Source organism: Girardinichthys multiradiatus, chromosome 11, assembly GCF_021462225.1.
Source record: "Girardinichthys multiradiatus isolate DD_20200921_A chromosome 11, DD_fGirMul_XY1, whole genome shotgun sequence".
NCBI classification, from domain to species: domain Eukaryota; kingdom Metazoa; phylum Chordata; class Actinopteri; order Cyprinodontiformes; family Goodeidae; genus Girardinichthys; species Girardinichthys multiradiatus.
Window position 1 is genome coordinate 33,192,093 of NC_061804.1, and position 24,933 is coordinate 33,217,025.

Genomic DNA, 24,933 nt, shown 5'->3' on the forward strand with positions numbered 1-24,933 from the left:
TGCAGGCTGTTGACCTGACCTTAGAAGTCAGAGCCCACTTGAAACCCCTTAACTTATCACTTGTGCTCCATGAAATCAAAAATCAGTCTGATGTATACTGAAATATGTTAATTTAATTGTGCAAGGGATCATCATTAAGAAACTGTAAATAATATCCTATTTTGGGAAAATATTCTGTGGACTGACGAGACAAATTTTCAAACTTTTTGGAAAAGTCTGTGCTACATCCAGGGGTGAAAGTATCTCTCTCTCTCAGCAAAGTCCAAACAAACTAATTAAAACGTTTCTAGGCTGTCTGTATAAGGCAGAATTTAGAATCACTTGACAATGTAGAATATATATATATATATATGTATGTATATATATATATATATATATATATATATATATATATATATATATATATATATATATATATTTCAATTGTTAAAGAACTGCCATACATGAAACAATGATAAACCGTTTTCTGATGCATAACTTTTCATCTTCAGTTTCCGTCTTTTCTTTTGAACAAAGAAGTTATTGTTCTCTGCATTGTGGTCAAGTTTTGATTTCATTTAAATAAAAAATTTGACAGTTCGGTTGTTTTATTTTGTTTATTTTGTTTATTTTAAAGTCTGTAGGTGGCAAGATGGCAAGCAGAGCTGCTGGTTTAATGCCGTTACCTCAACTTTTCTTCGATGGGTCGGAAGATAAGTATGACTTGTGGGAAACAAGATTTCTTGGCCATTTGCACATCCTAAAGCTAAAAGAGACTATCTTGAAAGAGCCTTCGAGTGATGAACAGCGAGCACAGGATAATCAGAAATATGCAGACTGCTATGCTGAGCTAATAAGGCTAATAGATGATAAAAGCCTGTTACTGATAAGACACGATGCCACAGACAATGGCAGAAAAGCTCTGAAGATACTAAAAGAACCCTATTCATGCAAGAGCAAGCCAAGAATAACAAACTTGTACACATCTTTGGCAAACCTAAGAATGTCCGACAATGAGACTGTAACTGACTACCCGATAAGGGCGGAGAATATCATTACGGCATTAAAAGATGCAGGAGTGAACCTAAGTGATGGATTAATTATAGCCATGATACTAAACGGCCTGCCAGAGTCATTCAAACCACTGGCTGTACATGTGACTCAAAATGAAGATGAAGTTACATTCACAGACTTTAAAAGAAGATTAAGAGTTTATGAAGAAGCAGAAAAAATGAAGAAAACAGACAGTAAAGATAATGTGATGAAGACAGATGTGAAGCTGAACAAAAGTATCAGCAAAATCATTACTGCCAACAGAAAAGATGATTATTCTAATCTGAAGTGTTACAAATGTGGGTTAAAAGGACACAAGGCAAAAATGTGCTCCAGGAAAGTATGGTGCAGTTACTGCAGACGAAATACACACCATGAATCCGTGTGCAAGAAAAAGGAGGGATTGGAAAGCACTAGAAAAGTCTCCGAACAACAAGAGGAAGAAGAAGATAGACTCTTCAAGGTCAAGCACACAAAAGAACACAGGCCAGCGAACAATGTAAAGAAGAAAGGCATTATGGTAGATGCAGGAGCAACATCTCACATCATCAACGACATCACAAAGTTTATAAGATTTGACAGCGCATTCCACCCGGAGAGCCACTCTGTGGAGCTAGCAGATGGAACCAGGTGCACCGGGATGGCACAACAAAGAGGGACTGCGGTGATCCACCTTCTAGACAACAAGGGACGACGGCAAAGAGCACAGCTGTGAGAAGCACTCTACATGCCATCATATCCACAAGAAATTTTCTCAGTCGCAAGGGCAGCAAATGGAGGAGCAACTATCACCTTCCAGCAGAGGAACTGTCATGTGATGGACAAAGATGGACTCAGGTTTGACATATACAGGTCCTTCCAAGATGGCGCCGCAGATGGTCGCCTCGGCGTGTTGGTGCGCATTGTTTTGTTTTGTTTTTTGCTTTAAAACGGTCTGCTGTGATGGTACCCGGAGCTCTCTCACCAGAGAAGAACTCATGAACATCAGGGCTACTACACCAGAGGAGTTATTTCCAACTTTTCTGCCTACTGCTCTGGAATTTTTGGACATTCTGGTCAAAGGTGCGCTCACCTTTGTTCACGCGGTGAAACGCCGGAAGAGAGGGAAACGGGCTGGGGTGCTGGTACGACTTCGCCAGCGTGGACTACGAACACCGTTACCTGGAATATTTATCTCTAACGTGCGCTCACTTCCCAACAAAATTGACGAACTACAACTGCTGTTGGGGAAAAACAGGGACCTTTATTCATCGGCAGTTTTGTGCTTCACGGAGACGTGGCTGTGTGGATTAATACCGGACTCTGCGCTGCAGCTGGCAGGATTCCAGCTCTACAGAGCGGACAGAGACACGGAACTCTCCAAAACCAGTTCTCAGCCAACGACTATGCGTCTGTCTGGAAAGGGCTCAAGCAAATCACCAACTACAAGCCGAAAGCCCCCCACTCCATTAACGACCGACGCCTCGCCAACAACCTGAACGAGTTCTACTGCCGCTTTGAAAGACAAAGGGACAGTCCTGCAACCATCCCCCACGACACCCCCCAACAGCTGCAGCCACAATCCACCACCCCCATCTCTCCAACCTCAAGAGGGGCCTTGGCACCTCCAACCCCCACCCTGAAGTTCCCCCCCACCAGCCCCCTACCCACGCCGAGGACGGCTCTTTCCATCCAGGAGAGGGACGTCAACAAACTCTTCAGGAGACAGAACCCCCGGAAAGCTGCTGGTCCGGATTCTGTCTCACCAGCCAGCCTGAAGCACTGCGCTGATCAGCTGTCTCCAGTCTTCACAGACATTTTTAACACCTCACTGGAGACATGTCATGTGCCAGCCTGCTTCAAGTCCTCCACCATCGTCCCTGTTCCCAAGAAGCCAAGGACCACAAGCCTTAATGACTTCAGACCCGTCGCCCTGACCTCTGTGGTGATGAAGTCCTTTGAGCGCCTTGTGCTCTCACACCTAAAAGACATCACCGACCCCCTCCTGGACCCCCTGCAGTTTGCCAACAGAGCCAACAGGTCTGTAGATGATGCAGTCAACCTAGCCCTTCACTTCATCCTCCGGCACCAGGACTCCACAGGAACCTATGCCAGGATCCTGTTTGTGGATTTCAGCTCTGCCTTCAACACCATCGTCCCAGTTCTGCTACAGGAGAAGCTCTCCCAGCTGAGTGTGCCCGACTCCACCTGCAGGTGGATCACTGACTTTCTGTCTGACAGGAAGCAGCGCGTGAGGCTGGGGAAGCACGTCTCTGACTCCCTGACCATCAGCACCGGTTCCCCCCAAGGCTGTGTTCTCTCTCCTCTGCTCTTCTCCCTGTACGCCAACAGCTGCACCTCCAGTCACCAGTCTGTCAAGCTTCTGAAGTTTGCGGACGACACCACCCTGATCGGACTCATCTCTGATGGTGACGAATCCGCGTACAGATGGGAGGTGGACCATCTGTTGGACTAGTGCAGCCAGAACAACCTTGAGCTCAACGCTCTAAAGACAGTGGAGATGGTTGTGGACTTCAGGCAGAACCCAGCCCCACCTGCCCCCATCACCCTCTGTGACTCCACAATTGACACTGTGGAATCTTTCCGCTTCCTGGGAACCATCATCTCCCAGGATCTCAAGTGGGAGCCAAACATCAGCTCCCTCATCAAGAAAGCCCAGCAGAGGATGTTCTTCCTGCGGCAGCTGAAGAAATTCAACCTGCCAAAGACTATGATGGTGCACTTCTACACAGCCATCATTGAGTCCATCCTCACCTCCTCCATCACCATCTGGTACGCCGCTGCTACAGCCAAGGATAAGGGCAGGCTGCAGCATGTCATTCGGTCTGCTGAGAAGGTGATTGGCTGCAGTCTACTGTCGCTCCAGGAACTGTACACCTCCAGGACCCTGAAGCGGGCAGGGAAGATTCTGGCTGATCCCTCCCACCCCGGTCACAGACTCTTTGAAACTCTCCCCTCTGGCAGGAGGTTGCGGTCCATCCGGACCAAAACCTCACGCCACAAGAACAGTTTTTTCCCATTTGCCACCAGCCTTGTTAACAAAGCCCGGAAACCACACTGACACTCCCCCTTTCACTTGTAACACTGTAACTCTTTGCGTTACATTAACGCTCAGCTTGGACTCCTGCTTTACTTGCACTGCCATACTTGCACAATGATCACCTGCATTGTTGTATTGCTCTTGCATCTTATACTGATCTATACTTACTCTCACTCACTTAAAACTGTGCACATATATTTATATTATATTGTAGATATGTTTATACTTTTTAATTTGTATTGTATTGCACCGACTACGCCAAAACAAATTCCTTGTATGTCCAAAAACGTACTTGGCAATAAAGCTTTTCTGATTCTGATTCTGATTCTGATTCTCAAAATATTAGCATATTGTGATAAAGTTCATTATTTTCTATAAAGTCATGATGAAAATTTAACATTCATATATTTTAGATTCATTGCACACTAACTGAAATATTTCAGGTCTTTTATTGTCTTAATACGGATGATTTTAGCATACAGCTCATGAAAACCCAAAATTCCTATCTCACAAAATTAGCATATCATTAAAAGGGTCTCTAAACGAGCTATGAACCTAATCATCTGAATCAACGAGTTAACTCTAAACACCTGCAAAAGATTCCTGAGGCCTTTAAAACTCCCAGCCTGGTTCATCACTCAAAACCCCAATCATGGGTAAGACTGCTGACCTGACTGCTGTCCAGAAGGCCACTATTGACACCCTCAAGCAAGAGGGTAAGACACAGAAAGAAATTTCTGAACAAATAGGCTGTTCCCAGAGTGCTGTATCAAGGCACCTCAGTGGGAAGTCTGTGGGAAGGAAAACGTGTGGCAGAAAACGCTGCACAACGAGAAGAGGTGACCGGACCCTGAGGAAGATTGTGGAGAAGGGCCGATTCCAGACCTTGGGGGACCTGCGGAAGCAGTGGACTGAGTCTGGAGTAGAAACATCCAGAGCCACCGTGCACAGGCGTGTGCAGGAAATGGGCTACAGGTGCCGCATTCCCCAGGTCAAGCCACTTTTGAACCAGAAACAGCGGCAGAAGCGCCTGACCTGGGCTACAGAGAAGCAGCACTGGACTGTTGCTCAGTGGTCCAAAGTACTTTTTTCGGATGAAAGCAAATCTGCATGTCATTCGGAAATCAAGGTGCCAGAGTCTGGAGGAAGACTGGGGAGAAGGAAATGCCAAAATGCCAGAAGTCCGGTGTCAAGTACCCACAGTCAGTGATGGTCCGGGGTGCCGTGTCAGCTGCTGGTGTTGGTCCACTGTGTTTTATCAAGGGCAGGGTCAATGCAGCTAGCTATCAGGAGATTGTGGAGCACTTCATGCTTTCATCTGCTGAAATGGAGATGAAGATTTAATTTTTCAGCACAACCTGGCACCTACTCACAGTGCCAAAACCACTGGTAAATGGTTTACTGACCATGGTATCACTGTGCTCAATTGGCCTGCCAACTCTCCTGACCTGAACCCCATAGAGAATCTGTGGGATATTGTGAAGAGAACGTTGAGAGACTCAAGACCCAACACTCTGGATGAGCTAAAGGCCGCTATCGAAGCATCCTGGGCCTCCATAAGACCTCAGCAGTGCCACAGGCTGATTGCCTCCATGCCACGCCGCATTGAAGCAGTCATTTCTGCAAAAGGATTCCCGACCAAGTATTGAGTGCATAACTGTACATGATTATTTGAAGGTTGACGTTTTTTATATTAAAAACACTTTTATTTTATTGGTCGGATGAAATATGCTAATTTTGTGAGATAGGAATTTTGGGTTTTCATGAGCTGTATGCCAAAATCATCCGTATTAAGACAATAAAAGACCTGAAATATTTCAGTTAGTGTGCAATGAATCTAAAATATATGAATGTTAAATTTTCATCATGACATTATGGAAAATAATGAACTTTATCACAATATGCTAATATTTTGAGAAGGACCTGTATGCTGATGACACTGCCAAAGTGGAACTGATTCCACACACTGATGAATCAGCATACAGGTGCAACACCTGGAGAGTGGTGCAAAGCAACCTCAGCATAAATATGGTTAACACAGTTGATCGTGGATTTTATAAAGTCCATTACGGTGTGGCGTGGCGTGGCATGGCAGCTGCTCTGTGCTCGACAGGAAAGCTCTCCTGTGGGTGGTAAAAGCAGCTGGCAAGATCACTGGGGGCAGTTTTCCATCCATCAGTGAGATTAATATCAGCTGCAGCAGGAGGAGACTCTCATGGACTGTTCACCTAATTAGTAAATAGAGTCCACATATGTATAAAATAATCTCAGTATAAGTCCAGATGTTCTGTGAAGGCCTCAGAAGTTTATCAAAGAACATTAGTGAACAAACGTCACTGAGATCAAGAAACACAGCAGACAGGTCAGGATTGAAGTTATGGAAAAGCTTTAAGCAGGGTTTGATTATAAAAAAAAATGTCTTAAGCTTTGGGCATCACATAGAGAAAATGGAAAAAATGTTTCACAACAAATCCTACCAAAACCTGGCCATGCCAAATTCTGAAAGTGCTGGCAAGGAGAGGATTAATAGGATATAAAATCCTAGATAAATATTTAGTTCAATCAAATAATAACATTTGATCTTAAATAAACGGCTTATTTGTTATCAATACAGTATTCGTATAACAATAACCTTATCACAACATAACGCCACCAGTCTGTTGACTCCTGGCTTGGCTTTGAAGTGTATTTTGTTATAATGTGACCACAAGATGGCATTAATGTACAGTTTCCTAATAAAGTTTCCTAATTAATGAATAATTGAGCTGCTAAGTCAGCTCTCTACCATCAAATCAAACGTTTATTTGGCTTAAGTTTTTTTTTTTTTTTTTTTACGTCTATAGTGGCAGTTGGGGTGGAACGTGAACAGGTTATGCAACAGGTGTCTAACCCCGCCCCCTCCGGTGTATGCTCTGTGCGCAGCAGCATGAACCATGAATCACTTCTTTTCTTGTAAATGGTAATCTCAGAAAGCGACAGTCTGCGGACAGGTCGCTAAAATTCATGCCTCCCTTCACTAAACGCCCGTGAAGGGACTTTTACAGCAGGATCTGAGGGAATAGCTATAGATGCTTTATCACATGGATCGGATATGGCTTCTTGTTTTTCTGGGAGGTTTCGTGGTACCAGGTGAGTTTGAACTTCCTGGACATATGTTCAAACCGGCTCGCCTTTTTCCTTTCTGTATCAAAGCAAGGTTCGCTTAATATTTATACGTGGCTTTATACCTGGGCAGCGTATTATTAATAACAGCTTTTTGTACGGGTTTAATAGATTCAAGCTGCTCTTTTAGAGGTGTTTGTGAGAGGGATCTTGTTCAGAGATCTACATCGACCTTTGATCACATCAAGTGAACAGCATAGCTTTGGACCAGTTCCTCTTCTAGGCCCATTGACATTTCTTTTTTTTAATTTATTGGCATAACTGCGTCTTTGTTGATCATCTTTCTTATTACTTTGTTTTGAAATTCATTCAAAACTTGTAGAAAACATGTTTTATTGTTTTTGTAATAGATGAAGACAGTTTTCCATGTAATGCAAAATAATTCGATATCAACATTGTTGCCAATTTTGGGCACTCACATCTATGGCAATTTCTTAAAGTGCACATTTTTATGTCTTAGGGATACAGGTGGAGCATAAAATGAGTGGATCTTCAAAGAGTTAAAGTTCTTTGTATTCCAAATTCCTCCATTCTGCCCAATAAATATGAAGAGTTTCTACTTACAAAGATGTTATAAGATATTGATAAGACTTTTATGGCTTTAAGGTCAGTTCTGAGCAGCATGCTTTTATTTTTTATTTATTTTAAGGTTAACCTGCCAGGGCAAAATAAGAATTGTATTGTATTTATCAGATATTAAATAAGGTACATTTGCTCAACACATTACTTTGCGGGCATACTTCTCCTGTTGCAGCAGGAGTGTGAAATAGTCCTTTTCAGGTTTACAGCCAGTTGCTTATCCACCATTCTGTTAAGGTCCCAGCAAAGCATTTTAAGATTTAAGCTTCACCAGTCAATTGTGATTCATGATACATTTTCAGCCATTATGTTGTAGATTTGCTGCTATGATTAGATCCTTGTCTTGTTATGACCCAGCAGGGTTGGTATGAAATTGTCACAAAATGATCATGTTCAGAAAATATACCACAGATACACTGTATCACGCTCATGATGCAAAAATATGAAACACAGATGTATAACATGATTCATTTCTTAACAGAAAAGCAACAATTATTCCTACTGTGCCTAATATAATAAAACAAATCATTATTGCAAATCTAATATTGTAGAGGATTAGAGGGGGGCAGTTCTGTGTTACTTTAGTGTCCATGCGGCCACGATAAGAGAATAATTTAATCTTTTATAATCTTTTTCTGGCTTCTCATTAAGAAGAGAAACAGCAGGACTGAAAAGTTTCACCGTAATTTTTAAAATCTTTGATGCTAGTGATGCGCCCATGTGTTGGTCGTCTGGCCTCACATTTGACTCTAGAATACCTTATGGTCATCTCCAGTGACTGGAATGTACCCAGGTCCTGTGGCTTAAATGACAAGCCCAAACTATCACCTCTTCAGTACCATCCTTGACAGCCGGTGAGTTTTAGGGCTAAACACCTCCACCTTGGTTTGTTTAAAAAAAGGTTTGCAAACCTAAGGATTGCTGTGGTGTTGCTTACGAGCATAGTGGCAACCACTCTAACAATACTTTTTCAGTGTGTATTAAAGCTTTGTAAGGTTCATTAAACCTGAACATATAAAATCTACACCCAGCAGTGTCCTTGTTTTTATCTAGACACCTGCACTCTCTTTGGAGCCACAGACTAAATTTTGGTAGGGATTTAGCAGAGTTCTCAAAATGTTTACCTCATCTTGGTGTGTAGGTGGGTTTTGCAGCTGTGAAAACTTTAGTCCCATTTAGTATGTATGCAGTGGTTTTCAGTGGATGCGTTCAACTTTTCACTTGATCGGCAGAAATCCACACTGTTGCTGCATGCTCCTGTCCTGTCCTTTTATCAGGGCATACAGTGGCCTTTTTTCTGTATGCAGCGCCATCATGAATAGTGTCTTTGTCTCGCATTGGATGCCTTTTAAAACATTTGAAAAGAAGTGAGATTTGCAAGAAGTTGTAAAGAGGTGCTTCCATAACATCACCTACTTGCAAGATGCATGAATAAAGAAAAACAAAGGACGGCAAGATTCTTAAACTTGTAGTCTATAGAGCATAGGCATGGTTCGGTACAACCTTTTTACAGTGTGATTACCTATATTCTGTTTTTTATATAGTAGCACATGGATAACAAACTAATATTAGCTGTTCACTTTGTCAGGCTATCTGCTCCGATGGAGCCTGTGGTCAGCTGCCTAACAAACATGCCATTTTGAGGTTTGCAACATCAGGTTCAAAAAGGTTTTACAATAATGAGAGTGATGGATGGTGCTCTTTTATTTTCCATGCCAAAGCCATGTTTTGTGTGACCGAAAATAATTCCCCTCCCTTCTTTTGGTCACTTGGCTGGCAGTGCAGACCAGCAGATGTAGGAGGAGGAGCGCTGGTTTACTCTATACCTCACACAGCTGGAGAAAACTCGGGTGTTTTCCTGGCTTCTCATTAAAAGGGCGGTTAACAATTGGAAAGGTATAAAGGACCGTAACTTCTTAAAACCCTCAATAATCCGTAGTCATAATCTTTGGATAATTTGCACCTGCTAAATAATGAACAGTTATATTATTTTACCTGCATATAATGGTTTGTGGTCACAAACATCGCCAAAAACTTGCCATCAGAGCTTCCATTACTGACCATTAGAAAGCCAGAACAATCTATTCAAATAAATAAGCTAAGTTGAATAAAATATTTGGATAGTCTTAGAAGTGTCACGTTGTGGTTTTGGATCGGACCAAAGTGCAGATAAGAGCTCGGCAGGATCATCTTTGTAATTCAAAGATTTATTTTACAAGGTCAAAAAACGTAGCAAAATCATGCACGAGAACGAGGTGTGACGAACACAAGGAACCAGCACTGAACAAAGACACAAAACCAACTTATATACTGTGAGATAACAAAGGCAGATAATCAACAGAACAGGGAACAGGTGTGACAAGCAGGCAGGGAAGCAGAAGGAACAGGTGAAACAAATACAAAGACTGAGGATGGGCAAAGTAACTAATAAACAATAAACAGAAACACAGACCAAGCAAACCTATAGACAAAGATAAATAATCAAATGGGGATTAAGAAAACTAGAATAATCATGACTAAAGTAAACAGAGGAACTAGAGGGAACATAGGAACAACAATAACAACCTAGGAACAAACAAAGAACCCATAAAGAAAACCTGAATACAAAAGTAAACAAACCTAACCACACTGACTGAAATAACTGGAAAGGAAACAGAAAATAAACTAGTAAACAAGAAGAGTGCAAAGGAACAAATAAAACACAATAAACCACAAAAATACTAAAGAGAAATAAAACTAGAGAATCCAGGGAAGACCAAGAACTATAATAAGTACAATAATAATAATGATAAAACATACAAAGTAATAAGAAACCATAAAAGAACTTAAGTAGTAAACACTAGGAGGCGGAAGAGGGAGAAAAGAAAAACATACAAAAACCAAAATAGAAAAATCTAAGCAAAAGGTAAACAAACACCAAAGCCACAAACAGAGTCCAAAAATGTTTTTGTGCTTTTATAATGGAGTGTAACTCTTCAGCTACAGCTACATTTGTTTTAGCAGTTGCACTATTTTAATTGCCATAAAGAAACCTGTCTGTTACATGAAAGAAGCCTTCGGTTACTTCATTGGCAAATTCTATGAGTGGGACTTGCTCACTGATCTTTGCAGGAATCATTCTGTGTTTGAGTTTCTGCAGCCGACTGAAACAGTTCAGTAGTGTATTTTTCTCTCTTGATGAAATTTCTTATCTGAGGAGCCTTATCTCTAATCCAGCAGTGAGACCTACATGTGAGGTTTGGCTTTCAAACATTTCCTCAGGAGCTGCATTCCATGTTTTTTTTTTATTGAAGCAACTTGGTGCCATTTTAGTCTATAGTGTTTTGCAGTGTGTAGAATCACAACTTTGGAAAGGGAGGGTACATTTTTTTTTATCAGTGGTTTTAATGACATTGATAAATGTCTTGGAATTCCTTTATTGCTGCTTTGCTTTCAGTTTATTCACTCCTCTCTGAGGTTAACACAGTGTTTCTATTTTAACAAATCTCTTTTCCTGCACCTGTTGCACAGAAATTGAAACTAATGATTTTAAAATAGAAACAAGAACATTTAAATCGGTTAATCGTTTATATCACGGCCTGCACAGTGGTGCAGTTGGTAGCACTGTTGCCATGCAGCAAGAAGGTCCTCAGTTCGACTCTCAGCCGGGGGTCTTTCTGCATGGAGTTTGCATGTTCTCCCTGTGCATGCGTGGGTTCTCACCGGGTACTCTGGCTTCCTCCCACAGTCCCAAAACATGAGTGTTAGGTTAATTGGTTTCTCTAAATTACCTTTAGGTGTGAATGGGTGTGTGCGTGGTTGTTTGTCCTGTATGTTGCCCTGTGATGAATTGCGCCCAGTCTAGGGTGTACCCCACCTCTCGCTCTTAGACTGCTGGAGATAGGCACCAGCTTGCCCGTGACCCAGTATGGAAGAAGCGGGTATAGAAAATGGATGGATGTTTAAATTACTCTATATTAAAATATGAAATGTAAAATGGATAAAAATGCATTTTAAAAGGTTTTGTACATTTTGGTCTTAATGGTCATGGAAAAATGCAATCTGCAAAGTTTTCCTGACAATTGGTTTACTATTTAATCTAAAAATAATAATAATTTGATCTAGCAAATTTAGTTAGATAAATTAAATGGCAGAGACATTTGTCTGTCCAAATGGCTGTTCCACAAGTTCGAGATCCATCAGGCTTTTCCTGGCAAATATGAATTTCCGCTTTCGACTAATTCATATTTTTTATTTTGTGCAGCAGAAGTAGTCGTTTTGAATCTTACAGAAAATTAGGGAATTGCAAGATTATCCCCATTTATGTCTCAGGTCCCTTACCTTTATATCTGATTTTTATTACACTCAAAAAAGTATCAAAGAACATGCTGCAAGTTTATGTGTTTGTGTACTGAAAATGTTGGGACTTGTTAGTTTTGATACATTTAATGATTAGCAGTAATCACAACAGTTTTTTTTAATGTTTGACCTAATGATAACCAATCAAAGGCGTTCAAGTGAAAACTGGACCATTCTGATTAAATGGAGTATCTTGATAAGTTTGACTGTATTAAAGAATATATACATTTTTGCCATTTTTCATTTATTTAGAAAAATATTTGTAATCTGAGGGATATTTCAGCTGTCTAAACCCTCAGATTTAGCTTAACTATTACATTTCAGCAGGATGTTTGAAGTAGAAATACTCTCCCCACATTTCATTTAAATAACTTGCCAATATTCAAACTTAAAAAGTCAAAGTATCCTTATTCTATTGAGAGTTTGGAAAGTGGAAAATCAGGTTATTCAGAAGGAAGGAGTGGCTCTGTGCAGCTGGATCTGCCAGAAAATGTTAATCACTTTAAGCATGTGGTTTTAAGATTGATACTACCAAGGACATCTGTGTCAAGTGATACTTTTATCAAAAGGATGAGAAAATGGTGACTAAAGGTAAAGTTTAGACTTCTACTTTTGTTTACATGGTTTAATCAAACATAAAAAAATATGTTCAACACATTTACATGGTTTAAACCATATGTTGCTTTGTCATATTCTGATTCACTCTATAATTGGAAAACAGTTGATGAAGTTTAAGCCACCCTCCCTTGACTTTCTCTCCTACTTACAGTCACCACCTCCTGCTCCATAGTTTCTTTTCTGTCCTCACTCCACAGTTAGGGTTTCATTGTTTTCCTTCCATGGGACTTGATGATTCGCCAAATCAAAAGAGCAAAGGAGAGAATGGAAGTGACAAAACAGTAATTTATACATTTATTTTACTTATTAGTTTTACAGACAGCATGAAACTAAGAAACAGAAAATTTTTGTTAAGTAATTTTTTAACTGTGTATTTTAAAGCATTCTAGCATTATAAAGACCAAACAAACAATTGTTGCAGGTCATATTTTGTCCCAGAAAACAACAATGCTGCTATGTTCTGTAATGGTTGAAGTTATTTGTCCTGTTTAAAATAAGGGCATCAATGTTCCTGTTAAGGACCTTCTTATCAACCGCAAGCAGCCACCATCGCAACAGTATTCTTGGAATTTGTTATATCCCATTTATAGCAATTTGAAAAAAAGTAAGAACTGATAAATGTTTCTTTCATTTGCATTTTTCATACAATTTTAGCTTTTTGTGAAGGACGTCGTAGCTTCTTAACTGTACCAAAGGGTATCAATGGCTGGTTCAATGACCATGGTGTTACTGTGCTTCATTGGCCAGCAAACTGGCCTGACCTGAACCTCATAGAGAATCTGTATGGGGTATGGTCAAGAGGATGATGAGACACCAGACCCAACAATGCAGATGACCTGAAGGCAATTTGGGTTTCCATTACACCTCAGCAGTGCTACATCCTGATCGTCTCCATGCTATGCTGCATTGATGCAGTAATTAATGCAAAAAGCTTGAAATATTTGACTCTATCAGTAATGAATCTTTTATAATTTATGAGTGTTAGAGTTAGAAAGCTGATAAATACAGACAAGTGTAAAATAAGACACAAGTGAACCAAGTAAGTTTGACTTGCAAGGGTGAGACAGTCCTCTGCCAGAACAGCGACTTCCTTCTCATAAAGAGAAATATCCTTACACCAGACTTTTATTTACAACTCACATTCCTACAAGTAAAAAGCGGGAATTGGTTCAGCCAATTCTTACAGAGATTTCAACATAAAAAGTAGTCATTCCCATATATGGTATAAGCTTGTCATGTCCAGGGAGTGATCCACTCCAGACCGCATTCCTTAACTTTCCACAAACACTTTTACACACTAAAAAAGCAATCACAGGAATCATCTTAACTATAGTAGAATTTCAAACATAAACATGGTTTAAACTAAACAATGATGAAACTTATGTACCTTTTCCCAACAATGAGTTTCAGTTTCTGAAATGAGTGACAAAAAATATAAAACTTTTTCACCATATTCCAATGTTTTGAGATGTACATGTATCATTACCTTTTAACTTTCTATGTAATCGTGAAACTTTAATTGAAAACATACCCTTCTTCTTCCTTCATCCTGTAAGAGGTCATTTATTTTACTAATTAAGAACTCTGGGCCACTCCGCCTAACCTGCTGCCTACGCGACCCGGGTTTGGATAAGCCAAAGACGAATACGAGTACTCTTTCACCTCTTGATCAGTGGATGCGTAGTTTTCACTGGCACCCTGCTTACAATCCAAACCAGTGGTAATAATCTGTTATGGCCGACAGGTTTCTCATTTGTGTTGTGGATTTAATGATGGGTTGCAATATGCAACCTTTTAATTTTTTTCAGAACCATAATAATAAAAATGTTAGTTTGTACAATCTCCTAAACTTCTGGTGTGTTTTTCAGAGTTGCATCATGTTTGGGGAATAGAAATTTATACTACAAAGGAGGTGGAAGCAGTCAATGGGACCAATGTGAAACTGAAGTGCACCTTCAGTTCCACTCATCCCGTGTCACCTCAGACAGTTACAGTATCATGGATGTTCCGGCCCATTAATTCACAAATTGCTGTGCGTGTAAGTAGCAAACATTTTTCATCAAAAACTTACTGTCATCAGTAATAGTAAACCTTATTCTGCACATGTTATATCGGTTTGGTTCATCTTAGGCATGGACTCGAGGAAATTCTCACAGGACATTATTAAAAATACCATGGTTTTACAGTGTTATTCATTACACTGAAATGTTTGTGTGTATTTGTACAATTTCTTGTTAGCAAGTGAAAATGTTGTTTCTTCAACTAAAAGACCACATGATTGTTTAGTTTCCGGTTTAAAAAGGCTCAAAGTGCTTTTGGAAAAGAAACAGGCCCACATCATCACGTAGCCTCTGCCATACTTAACAGTTAGCATTAGGTGTTTCTCTGCATATTCATTTCTGTTTTGAACAAAATGTAAATTTTTTTGTTTTTTATTTTATATATAGAGTTAAACATACACAATAAACCCCCATTAAATTTAGTAGTTCTTCTCGAACTCCCATAGTGCTTCATCACATGTATGATTATAACATCGAAAAAACAATAATAACACAAATACCACACTGTAAATGCAGCTTCTGATCCCCTATGTTAGTCTACCATCTCTGTTTTTTGATGTAATTTGAAACTTTTAACTCAACACAGCTATAATTTTATTCTGATGCTGCCTCCCACAATGTTCAAATCACTTAATCCTACCCATATTAAATAAAAACTAGACTGATTAATTTAGATATTGCCTGATCTTTAAACTTATTCCAAAATGAGCATTATAAAAGTCTGTTCATAAAATATAAAATATATATATATATTTTTGATGATAGTGGGGCACAATTTTAGTTATTTATTTTTTACTGCAGTCAAGTTGCAGCTTCATGAATGGCACACTGAAGGAAATTCAACCTGTTGTCAGAAGCATTTACAGTTTTTAAATGTGTTTGTCATAATGTTTTTTTACAACAATCAAATGTTAAATAAACCTATATTGAGATCAAAACTTAACTAAAATACTGTCTGTGTGCACTGGTGGATCATTTTAATAATATATGGTCTCATAATTATTTTTTTTCTGACAATTCATTTTAGGAACAAAGTCATTAAGACACCTGGCCTTAGGGCTTAAAGATTTGTGTTCACTGTGTAAAAATTAATAGAACAAGCAAAAACTTGGTTTTTCCTTTTATTTTCTTTGGATTCCGGCATCTTATTTAACATTTTGTCTGTTTGTCAGATGTTTTACTATCAAGAGGTTCCATATCCTCCTGATCAAGGGCTTTTTAAAGGGCATGCAGTGTGGTCAGGAGATATAAATGGAAAAGATGCCTCCGTCACCTTGCATGAGGTCCAGCCCACCTTTAACGGTACCTACATCTGTCAGGTGGCCAACCCTCCAGATGCCCACGGCAATACTGGAGAAACCGTCCTTAGAGTCGTCGACAAAGGTGAGAATGTACTATGCATGATTTTTGATGACTGTAAAATGTAAAAACAAACTGCTTTCATACAAAATAATCCAGTATGTGATATTTTTTGTACCTTTGAAGACACTTGAGGTGACCATAATATACTGGCAGTTTTCTTTAGACTGAAACTGTATACTGTTTCTGCAAAAGTATTCATACCCTTATTCATACCATATTTTGACACATTACAACCACAAATTTCATTGTGTTTTAATGGGATTTGTTTTTATGACAGACCAACACACAGTAGTGCATAATTATGTAAAAGGAAATCAATCTGCAGAGTTACCATGGACATCTAGGCTGCATTTCTGTTTAGTGGGCTCCATGTTCAGCCTCAATGTAGGTGGACAGGAATGTCTTGGTGGGTTTGTTGTTGTGCCATTCTCGTTCCATTTTTAGATGATGGACTGAACAGTGCTGTGTGAGATGTTAAACCTACTATGTTCAGCCTAATGTTAACCTAACCCTGCTTTAAATGTCCTTATTAAATTACTCCAAGGTAATCTCATTTGACTTATTTTGGGACTTTTGAATGTAATATGTTGCACTAGGTTTTTTAGGGGCATCAGAGTAAAGGGGTCTAAAAACAACTGCACATCATACTTTTGAGAGGTACTCCCGAAGCTAGATAAGTAATTCCATGTGCTTTTGTTTCTAGTATCCCTCTCTGAGATTGGCCTCCTGGCAGCCATTGTCGGAGGTTCCTGCGGCGTCATCCTGGTCCTCCTTAGTATCTTTGTTGCTGTGAGGTTTTACAGGAGGAGACAAAAGGAGAGGTTCACTGAGATGGAAATTGCCGAGTACATCAAGAAAGAACCCACTGTGTGGTGAGGATTCAAAGAATACCACAGCTAATTTATCTTCTCTCTCTCAGGACTGCTATGGAGTCTGTTTGGCTGCTTGGGTTCATTTTCATGGAAGAGATGAATGAAAGGCCTTGTTTTTGCTTTAATGTTTTTTTCCTTTAGAGTCAGCTTTCAGATATTACTGTGGGTTACTGAGGCCACTGTAGTGTTGGAGATGCAATGTGCTGTATAATATGTATTAATGTTGTTTTATCTACTTCAAAAACAGTGTTTACGTTTCTAAGAACTTAAACATGTTAGAGTATGTGTGGATACATGTTCTAAGGGTGGGTCTTGACTTTAACTTTAATTCACAGCAGCAGTGCTGATACATAATTGTGCCATTTTATTTTTTTAAATTTCAAACCTTTGGGCTGTGTGTAGTAACAGGAAAAGCATAGGGATTCATGCTGCTGTGAATTAAGGCTTACTATCTTTCCTATTGTTTCCTGCTGAGAAAAAAGGGTTTCTTAGGCTTAAAAGATAAAACACAAAATTATTTGGGCAAATTACCTTTCTTTGCTCTGCTTGAGACTGCTGTGCTAACTTCAAGTTCAGGTAAGAAATTTCCCAAATCCACACACAAGAGAACAATGAACTGGTTTTATATGGATAAATGCCCCTCTGGTCATCTTTGTCTGGGAGTCCATTTGTTTTCATTTACTGCACTATATATGTACACAGAAGTCCAAAATCCTCCCATCTCACAGTTTGTTGTGTTTTTTTTTGTCTACGGCTGAATGTGTTGACCTCGGTTATGGCAGTTCACCTGCAGAGGCAGTTCACCTGACAGCTCTGAAAATGGAAATAGAAGTTGGTAGTTCGGACGACCAGGAGTCTAAACCAAGCAATGGGGATGATAAAGAGGAGAAAGGTCTTGGGGATGGTGACGATGAGGATGACGACAATGATAAACCTAATAAGATGATTAAATAAATTACCATTCTAGTAAAAGAAACTGAAATATTTGTGTTGCACAATTCAATTTAAATGCTCATTATAAAAAAGTTTGACAACCAGAGATACAGTCTAAATGCATTTGCTAAATCTTTTTTTAAACATTTTCTTCGGTGAAACTTGACCCTAGTTTTGCTCAGAGTCAGCTTTACTTTAGTATTTAGTGCCTCCAGCCTCAAGCAAAGATACAAGATGAGATAAAAACGTTTAATATTTTTCGCCTACATCCCTCTGATTTTTGCCTGAGCTATAATATTTATTGTACCAAACATCACTGACCAAACAAACATTGCAAAAGGCATTTTAAAATATTTCACAATAGAGATGCACAGACAAATCAGCTGGTGACCAGCTTGACCGGCCCTGATCGGTCACCGTCCGGTTGGAAACTCAAATATCGGATCTTTTTCCAGTCAGTGAATGCTCTGAGACATTCCTGAGCACCTCCAGGTCACGCTAACAACAACACTCTTCGGTGTGGAAGTTTTTACTGAAGGAAGAAGACTCAAAGTTAGTTAGGCTATTTTTTTTCTGCATCACTACTTTGTTTCAAGACAATGACAGGCTTTTAAGGGAAGCTATAGTTTCTACCGAGTCATGTTTGTGGTTTGTTGAGGCTGATAATTTGAAACAGAAGGTGTAATACAGACACGCTGTTTTTTTTTATCCTTATGAGCTTCCAGCCTCTTCCTGTTTATGATTGATTTAGAATTATTAGCACCCGTTTGGAAATCCCAAGAAGGTAAGGGTATATATTCTTGTATTAAAACACATTGACTGTTGTTTACAATTACTAATGCTAACTGCTAATTCCTAGACTACAGTACTAAAGACAGTTTAAATGTAAAATTTGTAACAATTTCATTTGTTTTATACTTAATATACTTAACCCTTAAACAGATGGTGTGATGTAGCCTCTACTCCAGACCATAATTACAGACCATTTAATTTAAAATGTATTTTCAATTTTGTTCATTACAGTTTTGAAAGGAGCAATTGGAATCAGCTAAAATTTGCCTTTTTAGCTTTACGAAACAGTAGATTAGATATCGGCCACAAAACTTTGATCGGTGCATTTCTATTTGAAGAATCTTCTTTGAGAGCAACTGAACTGTTATACTGTTTTTTAAAATGTAAACAAATTTTCCTTAGCATTTGAAAGTGTTTTAAATTTCTTTCCTGTTTTATTGCTCTTGTTTGATATTTGTGTATGGTTTCTTCTGTAGTGTTGGAGCTGTGTCATAAAGTTGTTTGTGCTAATTTAAATAGTTTTCCACAGATTGTGTGAAATTTCTTTCCTGGACCACAGTTCTCGAGGTCCATGAATTTTAATGCAGCATAAGTGAACTTTAAGTGATTTTTGTAAAAATACATTTTCTTTTCATTTTGGCTTCATACCTATATTGCCTTACCAGTGCAGCTAATGTTTATCTGTGTATGCTGTATCTGCTGTTGCAGCATCCAACATGTCTTCTCTTTCTAAGAATAGATGAGTGATGTTTTTGAGATGTTGATAGAAATAAAGGAACAGGATATCTTGCCCTTATTCCTTGCTTGTCAAAAATTCACATTGAGCAACACAGGTGAATGGCATATTCTTGTGTTTCCCACACCAGTGACATTGCACAGGAGATTTTATTATTTTTTATATATATATTTTGAATGTATTACAAACAAAGTGAACTTAATTGTTTTTCCATCAAAGTCCTGATGTCAAATATTTTGTTGCAGCTTTTGATTAAAGTGATTAAAGAGACCATTTTGAAACCACGGCGTCTGTTTTTTAAGTCGAAAGTGTGTGAGCACAGCAGTCTTTACCATGAACAGACTGGGTGGGGAAATGTGACTCAGATTCTGTTTATTTATATAGCGCCGATTCTCAACACATGGCATCTCAAGGCACTTTACAAAGTCAGTTGAATCATACAGATTCCAAGTTAAATACATACCTGTTGATCCTACTTAACAAACAATGCTGTCAAATTCAGTTTATTATTCAAGTTGGTTAAAAAGTTTTCTATCTACTTGCAGCATTTACTCCTCCTAGATGAGCATGTAGAAACAGATCAGTCGCTTGCATTGTGTCGTTGACTTGCATCCAGTGCATAATGTTTTGTCCGTCCTCTTGGAGAAGAATAAACAACGATCAATAGTTTTGTGAAACCCATTTGTCAGGTTGTGCAGGGGACAAACCTGGATGAACTCCTCTTGGAATGTACAGGATGGAATCACAGGAGTGTTTCAAAAACAAAAAACTAAACAACTAGACATTTACACAGAAATTAAACATATGGTGATGAGAAAATTTTACAAAGGTTCTGAAAAAGAATCACTTTTGCAATATTATGTATTTAAATTAAGTTAATTATTTAAATAAATGGTGTAAATTGCTAAATTTTTCAGTCATGCAATCAATTTTTTTCCATTTTATTGTTGAAAATGTAATCTATAAAAGCTTAAAAAAACCAATAGAAGTCACATAAAAAACATTCACTTTTTTCACACAGGATATATGGCCTTTAAAAAGACATGTAAACCGTGTTGTGCCAATTCTGTCATTGACTGAGATGCTAATTGTGCTAACTAGTAGTTAACCAAGTTTAGTGGTGGATGAGTGTCTATCTGTGCATAACACAACATTAGCTAAACAAATAACAGATAACTATCACACCCTAATTGCCAGGTTGAGCTTGATAGGAATAAATGAAAAAATATTGTAACTAGCATAAAGGCTATCAAGCTTTTACTCAGGTACCTTTGCTTTTGTGTTTATATTTGAGTTTTTTGTTGCCATGTCAATAATTTAAAACCTTTTCCTTGTTTTTCCCTTTAAGACACTGGACACAGATTGTATTCCATTTTAGCTTTATTCCTTCAACAATATGAGCTCAGTTGTTTTTAGTGCCCTAGCTTTCAGGTAGGGGCATACCCCTCAAGTGGTACATGAGGTCCAAATCATTTTTAAGGCACCACTGTAGTTCCACATTAACACAAGCTTGTCAAAAAGCTATAAGATTTTTTTTTACCTGAACTTGGAGTGGAAATTTGGGGAGTAAATGAAGGTCAGTTAAAAAACAACAAAGCTTGTCTATTACAAATGTTCTCCTCACGAATTCATGTGACCTTTAGCTAATAGTGAAAATGGGAAAAGAATGATTACGTATTATTTTGAATACTCTGTAAATAGTGCTCTACAAATAAAGCTGAGTTTTATCACTTTATGTCAGTACTGTACAATAACACCTGAGATGTGTGTCCTTGTCTCCTGCTGCGGGCAGCACGCTTCTCACTGCACTAATCCCAGAGGTACCTATGTTCTGTTTAAAGCTGAGGATGCATCTTCGTGGCACCACTGAATTATGAAATGGAACAAATGAACACAGCATCTGTATCTATTATAACTCATCTAAATATATTTGTGCATCCTCACCAAGTTGCTGCAGCTGTCTTGGACAGGTCTGCTGCAGCACTCTGTCTTTCTGCAGCAAAAAGCATTTTCTCCGTACTGCAGTTTTGGAAGAGTTCCCACTGCTGCTGCATTGATACTCCAGTGGAGGGGCATATAGAGCACAGTGGTGACCATGCATCTTGGCCAAACTGTCTCTGACTAATGTTAACCTAATATCTAATAAACTGCACTATTCTCTCTACCTCTGTTCATTTTGCACAGCAACCTACCTGGCTTAACTATTTTGTTGTGGAGTTCTGAAACAAGTAAAGTATTCTGGATTGGTTAATATGTCTCTTATCCCCACATTCTGTACTGATTTGCTGGAGGCATAAAAAGCATTTAAAATGATTCAGATTTGTTCTGAGTAATAAAATTATACGACAAGTACTCAAACTTTCTGGATTCTTCAGAAATGCAATTCGTTTAAATTATTAAAATAAAGGTTAGAAATAACAGCTTTCATTACTCATCTTTAAGTAAAAAGACTCACAATAAACGCTCTTTTCTAAACCGGAAAGCAAAAACCATCCACTGTTTTTAACTGCCGGGCTAGTCAGGTCTTGCTCATTCTTGTCATTGCCTGCTGGTTTCCTGGTGAGACACAAAAGAGTTCCTTGTTTCAATGCATCCCAATCTGATTCTTACTGTTTGAAATCCTCAAACAACCTGAACTGGTTTCTTTCAGTCTGGAGGAACAGAAGCTCTTTGAGGATTTAACTCTTACAAGAGAATGTCGGGTAACTTGCTGAAGCAGACATTTTTGGTTGGCTTTGAGGAATTTCCGGAAAACAGTTTGGTGACTCAGAGAGGGTAAACAAGGACTATGCCAAGCTGGATATGCTTTTGGGGGACACTGCAGATCTGGACTGAAGATTCCCCACACTGAGGATATTGTTGGGTGGTGGAAGGAACATTTTGAGGATCTCCTCAGTCCGGTCAGCATTTCTTCCATTGAGGAATCAGAGGCTGAAGACTCAGGAAAATACGATTTCATCGCTGTGGCAGAGGTTGCCGAGGTATTTAAAAGCTCCCCTGGCCTGGAATGCTGAAGGTTCTGGATACTGTGGGGCTATCATGGTTAGCACACCTCTTCCGTCTCTCATGTAGGACCGGGATAAGACCATTGGAGTGGCAGACTGGGGTGGTTGTTTTTTAAGAAAGGGGAACATAGAGTGTGTTTCAATTATCGAGGGATCACACTTCTCACCCTCCTTGGGAAAGCTTACTCTTGGGTGTTGGAGATGAGCTTCAGACTGATGGTTGAACCTCAGATCTAGGAGAAGCAATGTGACTATCTTCCTAGCCGTGGAACAGTGGACCAGATCTTTAACCTTGTGGAATTGCTGATGGGGCCATAGGAGTATGCTTCTCTGGTCTACATGTGTTTTGTGAATCTGAAGAAGGCCTACGACCATGTCTCCAAAGAATGTTGTGGGGGTTGGAGGGTTCTGTAAGAGTATGGGGTTTCTGGGCGGCTTTTAAGGGCTATTCAATCCTTGTATGCCCAAAGCAAGAGTTGTGTCTGCACAAAGTTGAGACTGTTCCCTGTGCGCGTTGGACTTCTTCAGGGTTGTCCCATATCAATGATCCTGTGTTCATAGACAGGATCTCAAGGTTTAGTTCTGGAAAGGAGAGTGTCTGGTTTTTCAAACCTCAGGAGCTCATCTGTGCTTTTCATAGATAATGTGGTTGTGTTGGCTTCTTCAGGCTACAACCTCCAGTGTTCACTGAAACGGTTCACAACTGAGCATAAATGGCTGGGATGAGAGTCAGTTACTCTAAGTCGGAGGCCATAGTTCTTGACCGTTCCCTCTCTGGGTTGGGGATCATTGTCTGCCTCAAGTGGAGGAGTTTAGGTATCTTGGTGTCTTGTTCATGAGTAATGGTAGGATGGAGCGGGAGATGGACAGACAGATTGGGTGTTTGCCTGCAGTTATGCGGGCGCTGCTCCGGTCCATTGTATGGGAGAAACGTCTCTGTAACATGAGTGAGGTATCTCACTATGGGACACGTCCCCACCGCCTGTCTCCTAGAAGCTCTATGATATTACGCCAGTCTTGACTGACAGACATAAGTCATGTCCTCTCCCAGAGGAGGGACTTCCTCCCAGTACAAGTGCCCGACGTCACGCATGATCTTCAGTCTTGTAAGCACCCCTCCTCATTGCTCCTTGAAAGAAAAGTGATATACTGAGATACCTCATTCATGTTTCATATAACCGAAGAGTGGAGGGAGCCTGCAGACCAGCAGGGGGTGCAAGGCCTCTGCTCTCATAAGCCATTGTAATAGCCCCCACTATCCAATGCGAAAGGCGATGTTTTGAGAAAGGTTTACCTTTATGAGGTGAAGCCCATGACACAAACACCTGCTCTGGTTTGCGGCTGTGTTCTTCACATACATCTGCAAAGCTGGCACAGGGCAGAGCGCATGCAACCAATCATGCTCCTGAGAGGAGAATGATGGTGGATAAAATGCCATTAACTCAAGGGTACGGCATGGGAGGGTCAGGTTAACAACCTTTAGTATAAAAGCAGGGTAGGGTTTGAGTGAAACCTTAGAGTCCCCACTGAGAAACTGCAAGCAGGACGGGTTAACTGAAAATGTATGAATGTCGCTTACACATTTGGCAGAAACCAGGGTGACTAAAAAAAGCTGTCTTGAAGAAAAGCACTTTGAGCTCAGCCTGCTTGAAAAGGGCACGTCACAATGCATCCAGCACCATCAGTAAATCCCATAAAGGAGTGAGGCTCCTCAACACTGGATAGAGCCGTCGTGCGCCCATCATGAACTGGCACACCAGCAAGTGCTCCCCCACTGTTGTCTCCAAAGCCAATGTGACAAGCTTAAATAGCAGCCAGGTACACTTTCACAGTGGAAATATGCCAAGCCCTTATCCTGTAGCTCCTGCAGAAATGTCAGAATAAATGACACAGGGGTCGGCATTGCGCTCACCATGGGTTTTGTACACCAACTATTAAATGCACATCATTTGCCTTCATACATGCTACGTTGGTAGCAGGTCTTGATCTCTGAATTGTTCCAATGATGTTCTGTGGAAGCCCACTGGCAGTCAGAGTTACCCTCTAACAGGCTAGGCCTATAAAGCTATGAGCTCTGGGTGCGAATGAAAAGATGTGTGAGTTCCACACACCATTTACTATCATGCCCTCGTCTGTGGCTCCCCAACCTTGTAACGAGGCGTCTGTAGTAATGGCCTTCCTTGTTTGGATGGTTCCCGTAGAAACGCCCTGCTTTCACTAACACCAGCGTTTCCACAAACTCAGTGCGCGTGCACATGCCAGAGAAACTAGGACTTGCGTTGGGCTCAAATTCTGTGATGCCAGCCACCACTGAAACGGTCATATGTACAAACAGCTGAACTTGATGACCGCCAGTGCTGATGCCATCATACCCAACAGTCTGTGGCACAGCCTAAGTTTCACA

At 39.9% G+C, this 24,933-nt stretch overlaps 1 protein-coding gene across 1 annotated transcript; it reads left to right on the top strand.

The window, feature by feature from the left end:
• The first annotated feature begins 6,976 nt into the window (after positions 1-6,976).
• mpzl2b (myelin protein zero-like 2b) lies at positions 6,977-19,805 on the top strand. The gene is made up of 5 exons (XM_047380049.1): positions 6,977-7,201; positions 14,638-14,807; positions 16,002-16,212; positions 16,895-17,063; positions 17,846-19,805. The coding sequence occupies exons 1-5, from the start codon at positions 7,141-7,143 to the stop codon at positions 18,015-18,017; spliced, it is 783 nt and encodes a 260-aa protein (XP_047236005.1). The 5' UTR covers positions 6,977-7,140; the 3' UTR covers positions 18,018-19,805.
• The last annotated feature ends 5,128 nt before the right edge of the window (positions 19,806-24,933 follow it).

What these genes read in the sequence shown, in the direction of transcription:
- mpzl2b (XM_047380049.1), top strand. Translation starts at nt 7,141, where the DNA reads ATGCTTTATCACATGGATCGGATATGGCTTCTTGTTTTTCTGGGAGGT. An exon ending in ATTCACAAATTGCTGTGCGT is followed by an intron (nt 14,808 to 16,001) that starts GTAAGTAGCAAA and finishes TCTGTTTGTCAG; the next exon opens with ATGTTTTACTATCAAGAGGT. An exon ending in CCTTAGAGTCGTCGACAAAG is followed by an intron (nt 16,213 to 16,894) that starts GTGAGAATGTAC and finishes TTTTGTTTCTAG; the next exon opens with TATCCCTCTCTGAGATTGGC.